The sequence below is a fragment of the Acanthisitta chloris genome, unplaced genomic scaffold (genome assembly GCF_000695815.1).
Source record: "Acanthisitta chloris isolate BGI_N310 unplaced genomic scaffold, ASM69581v1 scaffold6218, whole genome shotgun sequence".
In the NCBI taxonomy this organism is placed as follows: domain Eukaryota; kingdom Metazoa; phylum Chordata; class Aves; order Passeriformes; family Acanthisittidae; genus Acanthisitta; species Acanthisitta chloris.
In genome coordinates, this window is record NW_008688791.1 from 108555 (window position 1) to 127831 (window position 19277).

The 19277-nt window shown below is 40.2% G+C and overlaps 1 protein-coding gene across 1 annotated transcript in view; it reads left to right on the plus strand.

Moving 5' to 3' along the window:
- SLC10A7 (solute carrier family 10, member 7) overlaps positions 1–19277 on the plus strand; it is a gene marked incomplete at its 5' end in the record, with an annotated part of 139002 nt that overhangs the window by 104870 nt on the left and 14855 nt on the right. Inside the window, 3 exons of the mRNA XM_009081171.1 lie at positions 8563–8728; positions 11946–11997; positions 13504–13577. Coding sequence (XP_009079419.1) covers positions 8563–8728; positions 11946–11997; positions 13504–13577 — 292 coding nt within the window. The remainder of the gene's footprint in view (positions 1–8562; positions 8729–11945; positions 11998–13503; positions 13578–19277) is intronic.

Sequence of the window (19277 nt, forward strand, 5' to 3'; positions counted from 1 at the left end):
ACATAGGATGTTATCAGAGAGGCATTGAGTCTTACAGTGACTGATAGATGGTCTTCAATAAGGAGAATCTCTCTGCTCTTTGTCAGAGATGTGCAGGTTGTCTGAACCTAAAAAATGCAGCCTGTGTCCTCTGTGTCTGCAGATGTGTTTTGCTAATTGACAGTATGATGTTACTCAAATCAGTCCTGGTAGTATAATATCACATTTGTGTTTGCAGAGGAACAAATAAGACCTCTCTGACAAGAGGTCTCGAAAAGAGACATAATCTATAGTATTTTATAAAGATCTAATTTTCTATAAGCCTGGAAGATCTGTGGTGGGTAAGAGCTTGTTATTTGTGCATCACTCTTGTATACCTCTAAGGGGAATTCAAGAATACTTGTTATACTATAAACACGGTAATAGATATTTCAGGGAAAAGATTTCTGAATTTGCTCTGGCAGCTTGAAGGTTTGACTATTTTTTATCTGGGTAGCAGAGTCCTGGTGAAGATTGCTGCTAGAATAATCGTTTCCCTGTCCGTAGATGTTGGTAACACTTTTAGCCAGCAAAAAACTAAGGTTTTGAGAAATGTCTAAGCAGTTTCTTCATGACCAGTCGTGAGCTTTAGCTGAAGACTGTTGTTTCTTTGCTTATTTTTTTCCTTCTGAAGTGACAGATAACAAGAGCAGTGAAACCCACTGCAATATTTCCCTTCCCCTTTTTGCAGACTCTCTCCATTCCCTACGCCTAAGTGCTTATGACAGACTTTTATTTTATGTTTTATATTAAAGAGCGATTTATGATTAAATGTTAATGAAATAGAATTTTCACTGTGCTTTCATTATATTCTACTAGTTTGAACATTTTTCAAAGCAGCACACCAAAACCCACTGTTTTCTATGAATAAATAATAAAAAGCTTGTCTGTACATTATCATTCATGCATTCTCTAGTTGCCCCATTGGTAATTTGTCTGCCAGTGTAAAGTGGGCACTTCACATTAAACAGACCTTAACTAAAGCTAGAATTAATGTTGTGATTCTATGTAGTTCATCTTCTCAAATCTATAAAATTAAGCCAGTTGTACAGAAATCCTCACTGAATCTAGTCATACACACATACACACACACAAAAACATCTTGATGTCCTACAAGTAAAGGATTTTAAGTGTCTTCTGCATCATTGCCCAAAATATTCCAGAGGAACCCTCTCAGCATTTGGGAGCTGTGCTTATAAACACAAGTCTGAAAGGGTGCTATGTTGCAATACAAGTTGTCAGTGAAATTGAAACTAAAAAGCTTAGCAAAGGTATTTATTTTTAAAGAACAAAAAGTGGAAAGGGAAAGGTAGGTGGGACTTGTTAGGGAGTGGAAGGTACTACTTAGCTAAGCCTAATGTTGCTTTATAGTGGGTGGGGGAAACAATAGTTAACCAAACTGTTATCAAAAAGGGAGCAGTGTCAAATCTTTTTATTCTTGTAAATTTAACCCACATGGAGGTAGCTCTACTTTCTCTCCAAAGTCCATGGGAGCTGCAGGGAGGAGTGGTACCCTGAGAGATGAGCTCTTCTAGGAGTTTGTTGCAGAAGACTGAAAAGTCAGATAAACAGCCCTCAGACCACAGTTTACTCCCTTCTGACACTTGAGCTAAGCAGTGAACAGAACCTAGTCCACAGAATATAAAATATGAAGGAAACATGTGCCACTGCTGCAGACACCCTTTACATTTTTGCCACGTTGCACCTGTTTATAAGGTTTTAAAGCAACAGTTGTAAATTACCCCAAAATGTGAAATTAATTCTGAAAATGGCCTCGTGGTTTTTATAAAGCTTGCTTTAAAGGCATATCTGTACCAGGAGCTATCTCTTGGGAGTAAACTGACTGGCATAATGGAGTAAGATAGCTTTTAGGGGAGTTTGGTAAGCTGAGGGAAGAAAACAAGATGCTTGTAAAAAGAAAAGATTGCAAAAATGGCTTTTTTTCCATCCCATCTTCAGAAAAGAAACAGTAGATTGCATAAGGATAGGTTTGACATTTGTCGATGTCCTAGAAGGTGGATGAACCAGCACAAAGTTTGGAACTCTATAGCAGCATTCAGGAAAATATGGGAATTCATGGCTTCAAACTGGGTTCAAACCAAAGGAGGGAAAGTCTAGGCTGGATGTGAGAAAAAAGATTTTTACTGGTGGTGAGACACTGGCCCAGGTTGCCCAGGGAGGCTGTGGCTGCCCCAACCCTGGCAGTGTTCACAGCCAGGTTGGCTGAGCCTTGAGCAACCTGCTCTGGTGGGAGGTGTCCCTGCCCAGGGCAGGGGTTGGGACTAGATGATCTGTAAGGACCATTCCACCCCCTAAATTCTATGATTCTATGATTTGCACAGATATGGTCCCTCTAAAGTTACCAGAACTGGCTGCAGTGATACAAGTTCTGCCTGATACAGACCTTGTGTATGTGGAATGTTGGCTATATGTGCTGGTTTTGGCTGGGATTGAGTTAATTTCTTCCCAGCAGCTGGTACAGTGCTGTGTTTGGTTTCAGAATGAGAATCATGTTGATAACACACTGATGTTTTGGTCTCTGCTCTGTCTTTATCTTAAATCGAGGACCTTTTCTTTCTTGTGTCTCATGCTCTGCCAGTGAGAAGGTACACAAAAGAGACTGGGAGGAAGCACAGCCAGGACAGGTGACCTGAACTAGCCAAATGGATGTTCCACACCATAGAATGTCATGCCCAGTATATAAACTAGGAGGAAATTCTCCAGGGGCTGATCCAGGTTGGGGAACTGCATCACTCAGTGGGTGCTGAGCAATTGTGTTGTGCATCACTGGTTTGGTTTGGTTGGGTTTTGGTTCTTCTTCCCCTTCTTATTATCTATTAGTATTTTCTTCTTTCATTTTCTTCTCAACTATTAAACTGTTCTTATCTCAACCTATAGATTTTACTTTTTGTTTCTCCTCCTTATTCCACCAGGGCAGGGGAAAGGGGGGGCAGTGGCTGTGTGATTCTTGGCTGGGGTTAAACCACCACAGTCCTCTTCCCTTTATGCCCCACTAAATAGAAATCTGTGAAGGATGTTGCATCTTGCCATCTTATTTAATTTCTACAATCCAATTATCTCCCATTCCAGTATCTGATTCTTTCTACCGATTTTCACCGTCACAGCCATCTTAGCTGAGGGTTTTTTTCCAATTTTTCCACCTTTCCTCTTTTCTAGGTTTCACTGATGTGTAGTTCCCAATATTCCATGCAGTTGCCTTTCTTGGTTTGCCATCACTATATAAGGAAAAGATACGGAAATTTTATTGACCTGTTGAAAACGTCTAGCATGACTCAAAGATTTTCCAAAGGAAATTTTGCATTTTAGAGTTCATTGCAAAAGTCTGTTGCTGTAAAGAGTAATAAGATTAGTGAAGAATAAGTTAGGAATCTTACCTTAGAAGACAAAGAAAATAAAGTAACTGCTGCATTTAGTTATGGTGAGAATCCAGCACAGTTTCAGCTTGTTTCCTCATGTGATTCAACACAAGGAAAAAGCTAACTCATGTTTCTTGGTTGAAATGGAAAAGCTCCAAGTGTTTTTCCCAGATATTTAGATGTACATACCAACACATGATGAACTAAAGGAGCAGAAGTGCAGTAAAAACACTGTACAGTCAGTTAAAGATTAAATTAGTCCAAAAATGTTGATAGAATTGGGAAAAATCGATTTTATGTAATGATGTAAATACCAAGAGACACTCGCGTGTGTGTGTGTAATGGAAACAGAAAAAGTGACTTCCTAACCCATTTTCTCTGTTTTTGGAGAGTTTTTTTGGGTTTTGTTTTCATTTCATAGGTTTAAAAAAACAATGAAGATCTAGATAATTTTTAAAAGATGTACTGTATAACAAACGTCAGAAACTATTCCATTCCTGGAGGGACATGGGGAGCTCCTTGCCCTATTTAGTTAAATTAATAATGAATATTAATGAATGACATTGTTTATTACATTTTTTAGCTTGTATGTCCAGCACTTGAGCAGACAGGTGGAAACAGTCTAGCTGTATTTTACTGGCAAACTTGTCTGGGTATACAGTGTGACTGTTACAAAGGTACAATTAGATGAGTGAATTTTTTTCCTATAACTTCTGTTATCTTGTATGATCTTAGAACAGATGAGCATTATTTACCTGCTTTCCTGGAACAACAGATCATGTTTCTTTCTACAGGGATGTGAAGTGAATTAAGCATTTGAGCAGTAAGCCCATTTGCTTAGGGAGGCTGGTGTTTAGACAAGGAGGTTATGGCAGGATACAGAGCAGTCTGGAGGAAAAATACTGCAGATGTAACTAGTCTGGTAGAAGAACTAAATTGAAATGGGGACACTACTGTTAATTCATGTGTAATTACATTTCTTTGTTGTTAAAAATTAAATCCTAGGCAAGAGGGAAGTTTGAGCCTGAAACTGTGTTTTGAAGCAAATTTGAGCTGATGCTTTTCCAAAACCTTTGGAGATTGCCAGAACATAAGTCACCAGGAGGTGCTTGCCTGATGGACACGTTGATGTTCTTTTACTGTCTAATTTTCTGTGAGTTTATCAGCATCTTTCATCATGCAGGTTATTGATAAAAGATCACCTACTACAAAGTTTTGCATCTCTTCTGCTCTTCTCTCCATCACTTCTCTCCACTGAACAGCAGTTTGAGGGAAGGATTCATCGTGCACTGTTCTTTCATGTGCAACCTCTGGGTCAGCCATTCCCTGCTCTTTGGGGCTGGCATTTGCATCATAGAATCATAGAATTTTAGAGGTTGGAATGGACCTTACAGACCATACAGTCCCAACCCCCTGCCCTGGGCAGGGACACCTCCCACCAGAGCAGGTTGCTCAAGGCTCAGCCAACGTGGCTGTGAACACTGCCAGGGTTGGGGCAGCCACAGCCTCCCTGGGCAACCTGGACCAGTGTCTCACCACCCTCACAGGAAAAACCTTTTTCCTAATATCTGTCCTATCTGCAGTAAAATCTTTACAGTTCCTCATACTTAATATGATCACTACCATAGTTCACATAGTCCAAAGCTCTCCTCAAGGAAATAATTCTGCAGGAGTCTCAGCAGGGATAAAAGTTGCAAGGACTTTGTAGCTTGAGATTTGTACCTTAAGAATTGTGCACATATTATCTGCAACATGATAGCAGCCTGCAGCATTTCCCCCCTGCAGTATGTTTTTAAATGCTTTTGTGTTTCACATATTGATTATTCATAGAATGATAGAATGGTTTGGATTGGAAGGGACCTTAAAGATCATCTAGTCCAACCCCCCTGCCCCGGGCAGGGATGACACCCACTAGATCAGGTTGCTCAGGGCCAGTTCCAGTTGGGCTTGAAGACTTCCAGTGGTGGGGCATCCACAAATTCTCTGGGTAGCCTGTTCCAGTGTCTCCCCACCCTCTGAATAAAGAGCTTAAACGTGCTGTCCCAGAGGCATTGCCACTGTTGCTGGTGGGCTCAGCAATGAGTCTGTCTTGGAGCCACCTGACATTGGCTCCATCAGGCATAAGAGAAGCTTCTATCAGCTTCTCACAGAACTCACACAAGCCAAATACATCCCCTTTCTGGACTTTTTCATCGATGTGATGTGTCTATTTTGGATGTCAGTCATCCATATTTCTACTTCAGGCTGTAGGTTGATCTTTCCACAGGAGCATCAATTGAGACATTTTCTCAACCCTGTTTCTCTGGTGCTTTTCCTTCCCTTGTGCCCTGTTTTACTGGTGTGTATCTCAAACTACTGGGCCCATAATTTCAGCTGAGAGGTGGCACACTGGAACAGTCTCTGAGTCTGGCATCCTTTGTACAGGCCCTAACATCCCAGAATGATTGTGTTAGCTTTTGCTGTGTTGGCAGACAAATGAAGCTTTAATATCTCAGCTCAGGCTCCAAACATGTGTTGTTTTATTGTATTTTGGGGATTTATTATTTCATTACAAATATTCACAACTTTTTTTTTTAGTTCCATGTTTACCCTGAAAAGTCATAGAATTGGGTTAAGAATTAAAAGGCTTTCAAAGCATCCTTGTCCTGAAGCAACTCTACCAGGCATGAATAACAAATGGATTGTTTTGCAGTCAAAATGAATCAGCTGACATGAGCTTCCCTGTGAAAAATCTAGTGGAGTTTTTAACCTGTAGGGTTATATTTCTCTCCTCAAGTTATACAAGAAGTTAGGTTACCTTGAATCAGTGCTAATTGGCTGCATTGACCTCTGAAATTACAGATCATGCTGAACCTTGTGAGAAGATCAGAATGTATGGGGTTCTGTGTTAGAGAGGATGTATTTTGTCTGTGGCATGTAGACATTGAGCATGACACTGGGTTGATTAGATGATTTCCTGAAGCCACAATTTAGCTCAGGGTCTGTCTGTGTAATTTGTTTAAAAACACAGTGTGCAGTTAAGAATCTGAACCATTTTTTATGGTTGTTGATTCACAATTGCAGACTAGATAGAGGTGGATATTTATAAAAGAGATCACTCAATTGAAGATCTCGAGGAAATACTTTCAGTTTCATTTTTTAAATGTTTTTTTTTCTCTTATATATCATCCCATGATAAATGTGTATAGTGTTGTTATTGTCCTGTCTGTTATAATTAGACCTTGTATAGGCACAAAGTTACAGTTTTCACAACAAATGCCTCTAGTGTAAGTTGTACCATGACATAATGAACCATCACTTTTCTCTTTCAACATCTCATTACTTTCAGTATAAATCTTCTGGAAGGACCATAAATTAATAGTTGCTCTTAAGTAGCTTTTCTTTTTTCCCAACCTGACAATTTAAGGGATAATAGGATATTTTTAAAACATCTTTAAAAAAACCCACTCACTTTAGAAATGAATGACTTTTTGCTCTTTGCTTCTGATAGTTACAGAGTCCCAAATCTGCTCAGATTAGATTAGTCTGGACTTCGCATTTGATCTCTTTCACACTGCTCACCACATATCTTCACTCAGTTTTCTTGCCTTTCTTCCATCAGTGCAGTGTCTTATTCCTACCCTCTGGCTTAGAAGGAGGTGGCTCCATCCAATGCTCTTTCCTTACATTTTGAGTTATGTTCTCTCTTTAACATCTGGCAAGTGTGAAATTTTAAAGTTCAGTGTTTTCACTGGGGTGTTGAGCATTCCCTTAGTGGCTTCCTGCAAATCTGTTAGTTTTCCCCAGCAGGAAGCCTAGAAGTGCTGGGAGGTAAGTGCTGGTCTTAGCTTTGCATTAACCCCTTTTGTCCAATTTTTAGTATGTGCCCTGTGGTCAATCAAGTGTGTTTGCTGTGGTGACTGTGGGATTGCTCCTTCCAGGCCTTTCCTATTGCAAACAGGCTGGGAAGGCAGTGAGGAAAACTAACAGCCATGAGGTCAGTCCCACAGCTTTGGCAGTTAGTGTATGAAAGAGAGTCCTGTGGTAGCATTGGTGATGCTGCTTTGGTATTAATCTTGAATACTTCGAAGACATTCTGTGTTATTAAACCAATAGTACTGATGTTTATTGATGGTCCTGCTAAGGGAAGGTGAGGAGACACCTTTGGAGCTCTCTGGTTAGAAGTGCTGTTATTTCTGGAAGAGCAGGGTAACAGAGAGCATCAGGAGGTCTCAGGAGAAATTAGGCAAGATAATGTGATTGCTGAAAAATTAACACAAGTTGCAGCTGTATGATAAAAGCTTTAAAAAGTTTTTTTTCCAACCCTATAAAGTAAACAGAAAAACTAAAAGCGACTCCCCAGGCAGGACTGAAATAGATGCATTGTATCTGCCGAGGCTCAGTGCTGTGGTGTTCAGCATAATTTGAAAGTTGAAGTGACTTTAAAATGTATGGTTGTTTCTAAAAAATTCTTGAAAAACAGCTTCGTATTCTGTTTCCTGAAAGTGCAAAAGTTCTGCTAAGTACAGTAGGTTTCCTTGTTTTCATGTGTTAATTCTGGTATTCTAAAAGCGTGCAAATGGCATTTGTCTTTGGATTTACAAAAACTCTAGATATTCAGAGTCTGAATTATTTAAACTCCCACAACACATGCACTTTTGCTTTTCAAGCTTGAGTTATAATTTAATTAAAAACTTCTGGTGCATCGCTAGCTATTTAAATATTAAAATGTTCCATGGATCACTTTCGATTATCTACCATCATGAAATTCCTGAAGATGTCAGATTTTTAAGATTCCCAAAGTTGCACTTGGAATTGTCTGTTGATGCAAAGGGGACTGTGATAATTACATACATCCATTAGTATCAGCAGAGGAGATAAACTTTGGGGAGGCTTAATGGGCATGTCTCAGTGACAGCTAGCAAAGAACATTTGGCATGATTAAGGATGGATTTGAATGTACTTGAAAATATACTCTCATTATGGATGCCCAGTGGAAGTTGCACTACAAATGTTAAATTCCCCAGAAGAAGAGTTGTGTGGCAGGGAAGCTTTGAAATCCACTGTGGCCGTCATCCAAATTACTCTCTTCTCTTTGTGTCTTTCCGCTGTCAGATTCACTTTGTGATGCCCAACTTGGCTCCCTGCATCTTTGAAAAGAGGCAACCTGTTGGTTTCTGTGTTTCAGATTGTCCGAAGATACATCAAGGACTGGCTTGAAAGGAAGAAGCCTCCATTTGGTGCTATCAGCAGCTGTGTGCTCCTGATGATCATCTACACCACCTTCTGCGATACTTTCTCCAATCCAAATATCGACCTTGATAAATTTAGCTTGGTTATAATAGTGTTCATAAGTAAGTTCAGCCTCAAAGCATCATTTTTTCTCTGTGTTTCAGGTGTGTAGTGAGCTATATGCACTGGTGGAGCTGTGGGGATACTGGCATGGGGCTAGAGCTTGTGCTTTTAATGCATCTAGTAAACCAGAGCAGCAGACTTAGGGGCTGGATAATTTTAGGGGTTTGAGTAAGCATTTAGAGAGGGATGAACCTTGCTATTTAGGTGTGCCTGAGACTGCTCAGTGATCCTCCCTGTCTAAAGGGGCACGGAATTATTTTACAAGCCTTTATTGGCATTCTGTTTTGGCTTCTTTGTTATTAAACAGCCATAAATGCACAGATGTTGCATTCCAAACAGAGAGGAAAGATTGGGGTTTGAGCTGTTTCTCAGAAGCACTGGTACAACTTGGAAACTGCTCTTCCTCAGCTTATTATAAACCTAGAAACTAGTTGGGAGTTGGAATGTGTTGATGTGTTTCTGTGGATGAAGACATTTCTTACAGAGTTTGTTTTAGAAGCACTCTAGTCATTCAGCCTGAAGTAACATACACATGAGAATAGACTGCTGGTATCCTTGCCATCAGTTAAAAATACACTTGCAGATCACTACCTCCCAGGGAAAGGCAGTGGTGTACAGGCACTGTCTCCTCTCCCATTAGGGAATTCCCATCTTGCTTCACACTGTCTGGAGACAAGAGTTTCAATTTGCATGGAGGAGAGTTAACTACGGTATGCTTCAGTATAAATCACATCTCATACTCTAAAATTGTTAGATTTCAAGAAATCAACGTATCACCTACTTTGAAGTGTTTGTATTTGCACATGCTTCTTTCTCATAAAAATAATGTGTCTTCTACAAGTCCAACCTCCACTAAAGTTAGTAGGAAATTTACCCTTTTTGCATCAGCTCTTAATTCTATCCTAATCGTGGCAGTTTTTTGGATTATGAAACACTATCATAGAATTTTAGGGATGGACCTCAAAGGTCATCTAGTCCCAACCCTCAGCCCTGGGCAGGGACACCTCCCACCAGAGCAGGTTGCTCAAGGCTCATCCAACCTGGCTGTGAACACTGCCAGGGTTGGGGCAGCCACAGCCTCCCTGGGCAACCTGGGCCAGTGTCTCACCACCCTCACAGGGAAAAGCTTCTTCCTAATATCTAACCTAAATTTCCCTTTCAATTTGTACCCAACATGTCTGTACACACATACTGTTTTTTGAGTGATGTGTGTACATTATATGTGTGGACACACACATCAATTTGTACACATTATACGTGTGTAAAATAATCCATGGAATGGTAAATGGTACCATATAAATAATTTTTTTCTGAAAGCAAAGAAGTAGGAAGTCATGCTATAGACGTTCTTTTCAAAAAGGATTAAATACTTCTTTGCATAAGCACCTGAGAAAGAAAACATCCGAGATGCACTTAAACCAGTACAGAGTTGTCAGAATGAGATGGATATTTTCAACTCTAATTTATGCAGAGAAACTCAGAGTGAAGTAATTTTATGTTTCTGTGCTGAACACTACTTTGAAAACAAAGTTCTTTTTTAGTTGAAAAGACATGTTCTTCCTTGAACAGTTGGTGTAGAGTGGTTGTTTCCATTGCCTTTCTTGGCCTTTATTTCTCTTCAAGACATCTCTGCACTTTGCCATGTGTAATTGTATGTACCATTTGCTGTGCAATACACTGAATATCATATATACATTTTCATTGCCAGTATGCATAATTGGAATTTCCTGGGAAGAATATGAACATAAGCAACTTGGAGCATATTAGACAATTGGGTGAGGGTTTGTCTCTGAAATATTTATGAAATCAAAAGTGAGGAAGTTTTGGAAATGGATCTGCACACTGTGTTCTAGAAAAAGCTTCTGTATCACCACTGGATGCATTGGCTGAAAGTGTGTGTTGTGTGACACCAGGAAGTGAAATCAGCACAAGAGTTGGAGATGAAGCTGCATTTGTTAGTCTGCTGATTAATGTTTCGATGTAATTTTTATGTTAATAATCTAGCCACAGCAAAATATGCACAAGGAATAATTGGTGGCAACACATGTTTATTGCTTTGCAGAATTATGTGGATTAAAGGATGAGGGTTTTGCTGTGCATCTTGAATTAATGTCCTTAGTTGCAGAAAAAATTGTAATTCAGGAACAATGGATTGCTTCCTTAGCTCGTGAAGGGAGAATTAAGTGCATGCTGTGGTGACATTTATACATTCTAGGAAATGTGTGTAAGAGAATAGAAAATGTCACTGGTAATAGCTAATCTCCCTGCCACGTTTCCCAGTCATAAACTGGGGTCAAAATCAAACGTATTGTCTTGACTTGCACTACCCTGTGGGACACATTAGCCTTATTGCATTCACAAATTTTCCAAGGAGAAGGTAGAGGACCCACCCCAGATTCTGCTGCAAGGAAAAGCCAGAAAAGTGTCTGTGCAGGTCACAGGGTTGCTCCTCCAGCTCTGTGGGGAGTTCCTGCTCTCTGCCATGCGCTCTGCAGTCTCAGCAGCTACTCGTGGCACAGTGGGGAAGCTGCTGGTCTCTCCCCACATCTCTGCAGTCCCAGGGGGGCTCTGTGCATCTCAAAGCCCCTGCAGGTGTTGGGAGAGCTGAGAGAAAGGAGAGCTCTCCTCAGGATGCTCAAAACCATGGGCTCTTAGCAAGCTGACTGAGCCTGAAGGAAAGCTGCTTTGTCTGATTGTACTGCCCAGTTCAGCAATTAGCCTTTGTCTCAGAGAGAACTAAAATGTCTACAGTGATCTTCTGTTACTCTCCCTATGAATGATCATGATTAATATACCCAGGATGGGGAATATTTATTTTGGTCATGCTTAACATAATGCACTTCCTCCTGTAAAATAGAAAGTCTAAATGCCCAGTAACCAGAGCATGTCTGGCAGATTCTGTGTTGTCAAGCCAATAAGCAAAACTAGTGCACAGAGATGTGCAGCATGCACTAGTGACCCCTAATGCTACTCATCATGTCAAGAAACACTTGATGCAGAAGAGTTAGCCCAGGAAGAACTTGTGTAGCCACAATATTAGCTTTCCTGGATGTAATGATATGTATTGTTCTTCCAGGCAGTCTTTAAAGATTGTCTGTCACTGGGTTTTGCTGGGTAGACTTGGTCCAGCCTGACTTCTGCCCTGTAGTTTGGGGACAAAAGGCATGTGCACAGCAATTGTAATTGGGGTCTAATTTTAACTTGTTTCTCTTTCAGTATTTTCTATTCAGATGAGCTTCATGTTTTTGACTTTCCTCTTCTCTACAAGGTAAATACCTGAGCGTGCCTTTGAACATTTCTTTTGTATGGTATCTTTGTTTTGGGTGATACAGTTCATACAAAGGTGTAAGGGCAGTTTTCTCTGTAGGGGTGACCTCATTTTGGTATTTCATATTGTCCTTACTGCATTTTCTCTGTTAGAGTTTCGCAGGCTAAGGGAGCAGGACCTGGATTCTGTCCTTTCTTGTGTGTTAATTACAGAGTTGTTAAATCTCAATCAATCACTGCTATACCTCATCCACTGAAAAAAATGGATTTGCACAGATGTCACTGAAGGTATAATTTGCCCTGCAGACATGCTGATGACATATGAGAGAGAGAACTCAGTTTGACTTTTTACATCTCAAGATACATTTGCTGCCTGGCAATTCACTCTTCTCTGTATATGTCAATTTTTTTACATTTATATGGTGATTCTTAAAAGACAGTTGTCCTGAACTAATGTTTGGTAGGGCTACTTTTTTTTCCCTTTTTAAATATCAACCAGAAAGGACAGTTGTATATTCAGTTGTCCAAAAATAGTACTGTGAGAATGGCCTTAGCCAGTGGCTTAGGGCATCACTTGAGCTGGTTGAAGTATCAACCATTGTCCTCTCACTTAGGCTGATTGAGTATTTGTCTTTTCAGCACTCTGCAGAATGGAAAGTGCCACAACCCAGCAGACTCCAGACATATGTTTTAGATAAGTTATACAATAGCAGGAGAGATCACAAAGGGTTCAGTGTCTCAGAGCTACTTAGACTTTCTTCATGCCACGAGAAAATTTCTCGGTGACAAGTTCATATCCTCTCCTTAAAAGGCATTTTAAAGTAACTTTTGAACTGCTACACCTAACACTGGGGGGAGATATGACCAAACTGGGAAATCTAAAATGACATAAGTAGTAGCCAATTTTATATGGTAGTTAGAATCTCATAAATTTATTCCTGATTTGGAGCAAAGGATGATCCATTGGCCAGTCATATATCTCTCTTTATATGTCTTTCTCCCATCCTTCCTGGCCTTAGTCCCAGTGTGTAAACCCTTAGATGCAGTTTTTCTCTGAAGTGAAAGCTAATTACTTTTTCTAAACAGTGCTCATAGCAGAGACTCAACATACTCTCTAAACTGACCATTTTGTTAACATTACAGACTAGGCAAAGAAATCCTGGGTCATTCTCTTTTTTTACAGAGGCAAATCTGGTCACTGCTGTGGTATAGCATGTTTGCAAATATAAACTGGGCTGGAGTAAAGTTGTGTCCTACATACCATGTGTTCAAATCCTCTCCTTCACATGGGAGCATGAACATCAGAGAATTTCCCACAACTGAAAAACAATTCTGCTTTAAAAAAAAATCAAACACTACTGTTCATTTATGGGTAGAATTATTTCTGTCACTAGACCTGATCAAAGTGATGTGAACATGTATATAGATCCTCAAAGTAATATATTTGATTGATGCTGTTTTAAGAAGGTTTTTGCTATCAGAGGTTATTAAAACTCTTATTTTCTAGGAACAACTCTACTTTCACACCAGCAGACACAGTGGCCATCATTTTCTGTTCCACACACAAATCCCTCACTCTGGGTAAGTCAGGAGATGAGCTTGTGAGCAAATAATAGTAACATTCTTGCTGTGTTGGGAAAAAATTATTTTGCTTGCTGGTTTTTCTGCTTAAATGGTTTTGGTTTCAGTGTGACAAGTAATGCTACCAGTATAATACTAATAGCAGGATAATATTCTTGCATAGATGAAATAAATGCTTATTACAGGGCAGAGAACATAGTCTTCTCAGCTGAGATTTTAGTGGCTATGGAGTAAGACTACCTTATTTGTGGAAAGCTGGATTTTTCTTTCAGTTCTTGTTCTGTTCTGGTACCTAATCCAATAGGGATAAAATTGCAGGTTTGTTACTGAAAGGATTGAAAGGTGTACCTGCCCAGTTTCACAGTAAAATCTTACACCTAAAAGCTGAGTTGTACAGGGGAAAATCAAAGGATGTAGTGTGTTCAGAAACCACAAATAGACAGTACTCTCTTGCTTAACATGAGCAAAATGTATGTGCTTAAGTCTGCAGATATTTTGAATAGTTTTTTTTCTTCGACATTCTCAACATCACTGAGCTATTTGTCACTTATGACCCCTTAGGGATAAGAAGATGTTCTGATGGATATTCACAAACTATTGTTAAACCAGATACACTTAGAGTCACTTCCTGCTGGTTATCCATTATGTTCAGCCAGTGAAAGGACTAGACTGTTTTCAAAATATGAAAACAAATGTCTGGCAAAGCATATATGACTGAATAGATGCCTCTTCAAGACTGGATCTGTTAAAGAGAAACTCAGCTAGTGTCAATAACAAAGGTAAGAACTCAGGCTGAAACAGGGGAAGAACAAGTTGGGACTTAGGTGAGATGTTTTCCAAGTCAGTTTGATAGTGAGATTCACCTCAGGGCTCTTTGCTTCAGCCAGGCCTGTGCTGCAAACCTCTTAGCAAGTGCCCTTGAAAGTCTGTGGGAAGTGAAGGAGTTCCTGGAACACAAGAAAAAGTCAAACATAATGCCTTTTTCACAATGGAAACGAGGAGGGGACAAGGAATTATAGATCAGTGAGTTCAACTTCATTTCCTAGAAAAATACTGAACCAAATAAATAAATTATTTTAACAGTGTAGGAACAACAAAAAAATGAGTAACAGTCCCATAGCTTTGCCAAGTGCACATCACATTATACTAACCTAATCTCTGTTCACACAAGGTGCTGTGGGTTGCAGAGAAGCAGCAAAAGTTGTATGGCTTGAGAGTGTTTTGGCTTTTGACTTTTGCGTGATGTTTTGGGCAATTGAAGAATTGTATGGACGAACTGGGATGAGATTAGAGTGCCATGTATGGCCATAGACCTCAAAAATGTGACCCCAGAGGAAGATGGATTGGAATGGATTGTTGAGACAAGATAGCTGAAATATAGTGGTGATCTCCAAATGCATAGAAGGTTGATGCAAAGAAGGAAGAAAGTGACTCGGCCACGATGGACTTTGTAAAGGGAAGGACTTTGTTACATTGGTGGTGATCTAAGTTAACAATCAGGGAAACCTGTGTAATGTAAAACAGTTTAGCTTTGGAATATGTTGCCTATTGATATCTTTAACCCCCTATCTTTGTAGACAAGCCTCAGATGGGAATTAGACAGCTAGAGTCGATCCTGCCTTGGAGCAGAGCATAGATTAAATGACATTAGGTCTTTTTCAACCAAGTGTCCTGTAAAACTGATGCTTCAACTAGTAAATGAGCTTGTGTTCAACACAGTTACACTTGTGTTTGTAGAAAGCAACTGCACATGTAAGTGCTGACACACTTTGCTTGCTGTTTGGAGGTGTGTGTAAACCTAGGACACAACTGTGATACTAAGAAGAAAAGCTGGAGAGGCTGGTTGTGTTTAACAGCACTAATATGTAAGTCTCCCCTTCCCTCCCCAGTGAAAATAGTTTTATATATGCTCTGTTGAATATTTCTGCAGCTTGCTATGACACTAAGAAAACAAACACAAAGCCTTTTTTAAATATTTAAGCCCTGGTGGGACTTGCCATCACCCAGAAGAAAATGAGGACTGTTCATTTCTTTTACTCACTCTGCCAAATTGTCCTCATGCAGCCTGTCTTGACCTGTGCTCTGTGCACACAGCTGAGTCAGTTCACTTTTCTTCTGCTACTACACTCTCCATTTTTTATTTAATTTCTGCTTTAGAAGGATTAGTTTGAAGTTCCTAGCTCCCTTGGCTTTTTGGCTCACATTTTCCCAGTTCTGAGTTATTGCTCTCATTAGCATAAACTCATGAGTCAGGTCTTGTATTTTGCAGCTTTCTTTGCCCAAATACCCAACAAAAACCCTTTGCCCACCTTGACTTCAGGGACTCCTGAAGCTTCTCCCCATCATACATACTTACTTTTTATTCCCTAATAGAGATCTCTCACAGGTAAGTGTGCAAGTTGACGTGAAACAGGGAGATGGTGGAATGCAGTGCTGTGGACTGTGCTGTTTGTCAGCTTCAGGACAGACTGCTTTGCAGTCATCCCTGAACAAGGATGGGGAAATGCTCCTCTTAGCAGTCCCTGGAGCCACACACCATGTGTATACCACATAGGTGTGCATGCTGTGTATCAGATTCAGGCTGGCTGGTTTTGGCCCCATTGATACTGAACTCTGTTGGATATTGCTACCAGTTCCAGATAAGATAGAGCTGTATAAACCCCCATTTTTGGAACATTGTGTCTAATCCTATATAAATAAGGAGGATTGGGCTGTACACAGCTGCAGTGTGATGAGCTGTGCCCGTGAGCTAGACATGTAAACAGCAGTGTTAACCAGAGCAGCTAACATTTTTTCCTTCACTGGAGGCGGAAGCAGAGTAGGTCTAAGTTGCTTTTAAGGATTAGCCATTTCTGAATGGCACTTCAGTTTTTCCACAGCACAGTCTTTTCCACACTGATCTTAGCAGAAACCAGGCTGGCATAAGCATTTTGGCCCTTACTCAGTTGTTGTTCTGGCACATTTCTACTTGTCCATAGGTGTTGACTATAAACCACGCAACGAGACATCTTCTGCTTCCTCTAGTAGAGAGAGCTTTTCCCTCTCCCTCTGTCATTACAATGCCTGAGAGCACAAACACAGCCCAGGGTCTCATTGCACATCCGTTGTGGAGCTCTGCTTTGTTTGTCTTCAAGATTCCAGTGGTAGTATATAAATGACCCTGCAACACTTGTTCTTTCGCTTTGAAACTGATTTCTCTCAGCTTGGCAGGTGAAACTCCAAATAGGTACGTCTGGCCCGTTCCCTGGGGAGCTCAGAATGGCACTGACTAAAGTGGGAGAAGAGCTGACAGCTTTAAAGCTTTAGAAGTGGTAATAGGAGAGGCATGAGAAGACTTTTGTAAGTCACTTTCTCCCACACCATATTATGAAACCAACTAATTCCCATGCAGTGCATGCTCATGAGGCCAACTGCCACTTCCACTGCTGAATCCATGAATAAGTGCTTGCTCTGCACGGAGATGAGTGCTGTTCCCATATGCTGGGTTTTATTTTGTAGACAGAACAGTTGACACACTTTTTGTCTCAAAGATCAGAGTGCAGGGTGTGTTTGTGTAAGGACAAATTACACAGGGTAGGTGCCTTTGTGTTCCTTAGGTAGGAGCACAAGTCAGTGTTCCTGCACAGAGGTGAGTGCTTTGATGGGTTTTTGAATGCAAAGCATCACCTATGTGGGAAAACTCGTGTTTATTTTTATTTCACCTAATGAGTGAAGCAGGATACAAACTTTGAAGGAGCAAAGATAATAGAGTATTCGCCATGCCCTCTGGCATTTTCACCCACACTTTGTTCTCTTTCTCTCCTTCCCCCTGCTCACATATATGCACAGTACATGTGAGCACACACATATGCCGACGTTTGATGCATGGCTTTTATTAGTGCATTTGCCATTGATTGATTAGTACTTAGTATTAGTACTTCTTCTATTGATTGATTGCAGATGAAGTGACTATTTGACCTTTAATTATGAGCCTTGCTATTGAAAATGACATTGAGCTATGGCTTCACATAATCCATCTGGAAAGCCCGACATGATGCCATTCCCTGGAGTTCATTCAGTGAGAAGAGAAGAGGCCTCAAGGAAGTGCAAAGCAATCACAGTGGCTCATCTGAAAAAAATACTGCAGTTGTTGCTTGCACTTACACAAAAGTTGCAGCCAAATGCAGCAGATTGTTTTATTTTTTCAGGCAGTGAATTGCTAGGTGGAAGTTATAACTCCCAAAGTAAAATGCAGGGTTGGCAAAAAAATATATTCACTTTAAATCTTGGTATTTACTGTGTAAAATTATCAGCAAAAATGGGAGTACTGCTACCTATTTTGGCTACCACGAGGGCAAATGTTAGTGCTGTGACAGTAGATTGGTACAACAAAACAAAACAAAGCAACAGACATAACTCCACCCTATTAAAAAAATTGTTAGGGTGTTGTTTGTTGTGAAGACTGAATTTTTCCTCATTTGGATTTATTATAAAAAAAAATGTTAGGGTGTTGTTTGTGGTGGAGACTGAATTTTTCCTCATTTGGATTTAGCAATGTAGCTGTTCTTTCACCATGGAATTTTGAAAGTAATGCCATCAAAGTTTCTAGGCTACAAAGTGCTTTCAGGAAAGAAGAGAGTTCATTTTAGAAATAAAAAGCCAAAACACTAACTTTCTTTTGTATTGTTTTAATAATTCAAATTTATTTTTTTAACTACTCAGCCTCTTACTGCACAAGTAGGGAGCTGATGATGGGTATATGAATAGTTCTTAAAAGGCTGTTGTAGTGCACAAGTGGATTCAGAGACAACTCAGGTGTCCGTGAGGAGATCATCTATGCTGTGGATTAATCAGCCCATGCCTTCCCCCAAGTTCCCCAGCTGTACAGTGTGACAGTGCATCGTGCTCACATATAGCTCCAGTCTGCTCAGAGTCATCTACAGTTTGCTCATGCTTTCTACAGATTGCTCCTTGTAAGATATTTCAGGATAAATAATGTGTTGAAATGATGGACTAATCAAGCTCAGGCTCTGAGTGTGTGGTGATAATCACCTTTCTCCTTTAAACAGGAAAATGCCAAAATGTTCTAACTGGGGTGTAGATAAAAGGTAGATAATGTTGATTTCAAAAGGGAGGCGTGTCTTAGTAATTCTGTAGTAGAAAGTAAGGTTGCAAAATTGGGTGCATTGCCCTAAGTGAGTATTCAAGGCTTTCTCTGGTACTTTTGAAATCTGGTGGGTTTTCTCTGCTCCTGGCAGAGAGTTATTCTCTAAGCTGATCATTTATCAAGGTACTAACTGAGACTAGCCACGAAAGTGTGAATAATTCCTCTGACTTTTACATAAAGATACAGAAAATAGTCCTGATAAATTGCTCTCTGAAAGTTTTCAGGAGAAAGAGTTTTGGTGCCATCTTTTCCTTTCAAAATTTCCCTATGAGTGTTGGACATTACTGTTGGCATCCTCTCATACTTCTTGCTGTTATTGGTGCTTGAGTTTGCATATTTAATCTATTACAGATTTTTAGTCTCATTCCTTTCCCACATGTCCAGTAGGGTGATGTAAGTAAAACTGGTCTGGTTACTTGTCTGCTAGAATTGGTGTGTGCCAACCCTTGGGACCAAAGGGAAGCTGATGGGAGGAATATACTGCAAAGAGTGTGTGTCTTCTAGAAGTGTGTCTGGACCCCTCACTACTGCCAGAGAGTTAGAAATTCTCCCAT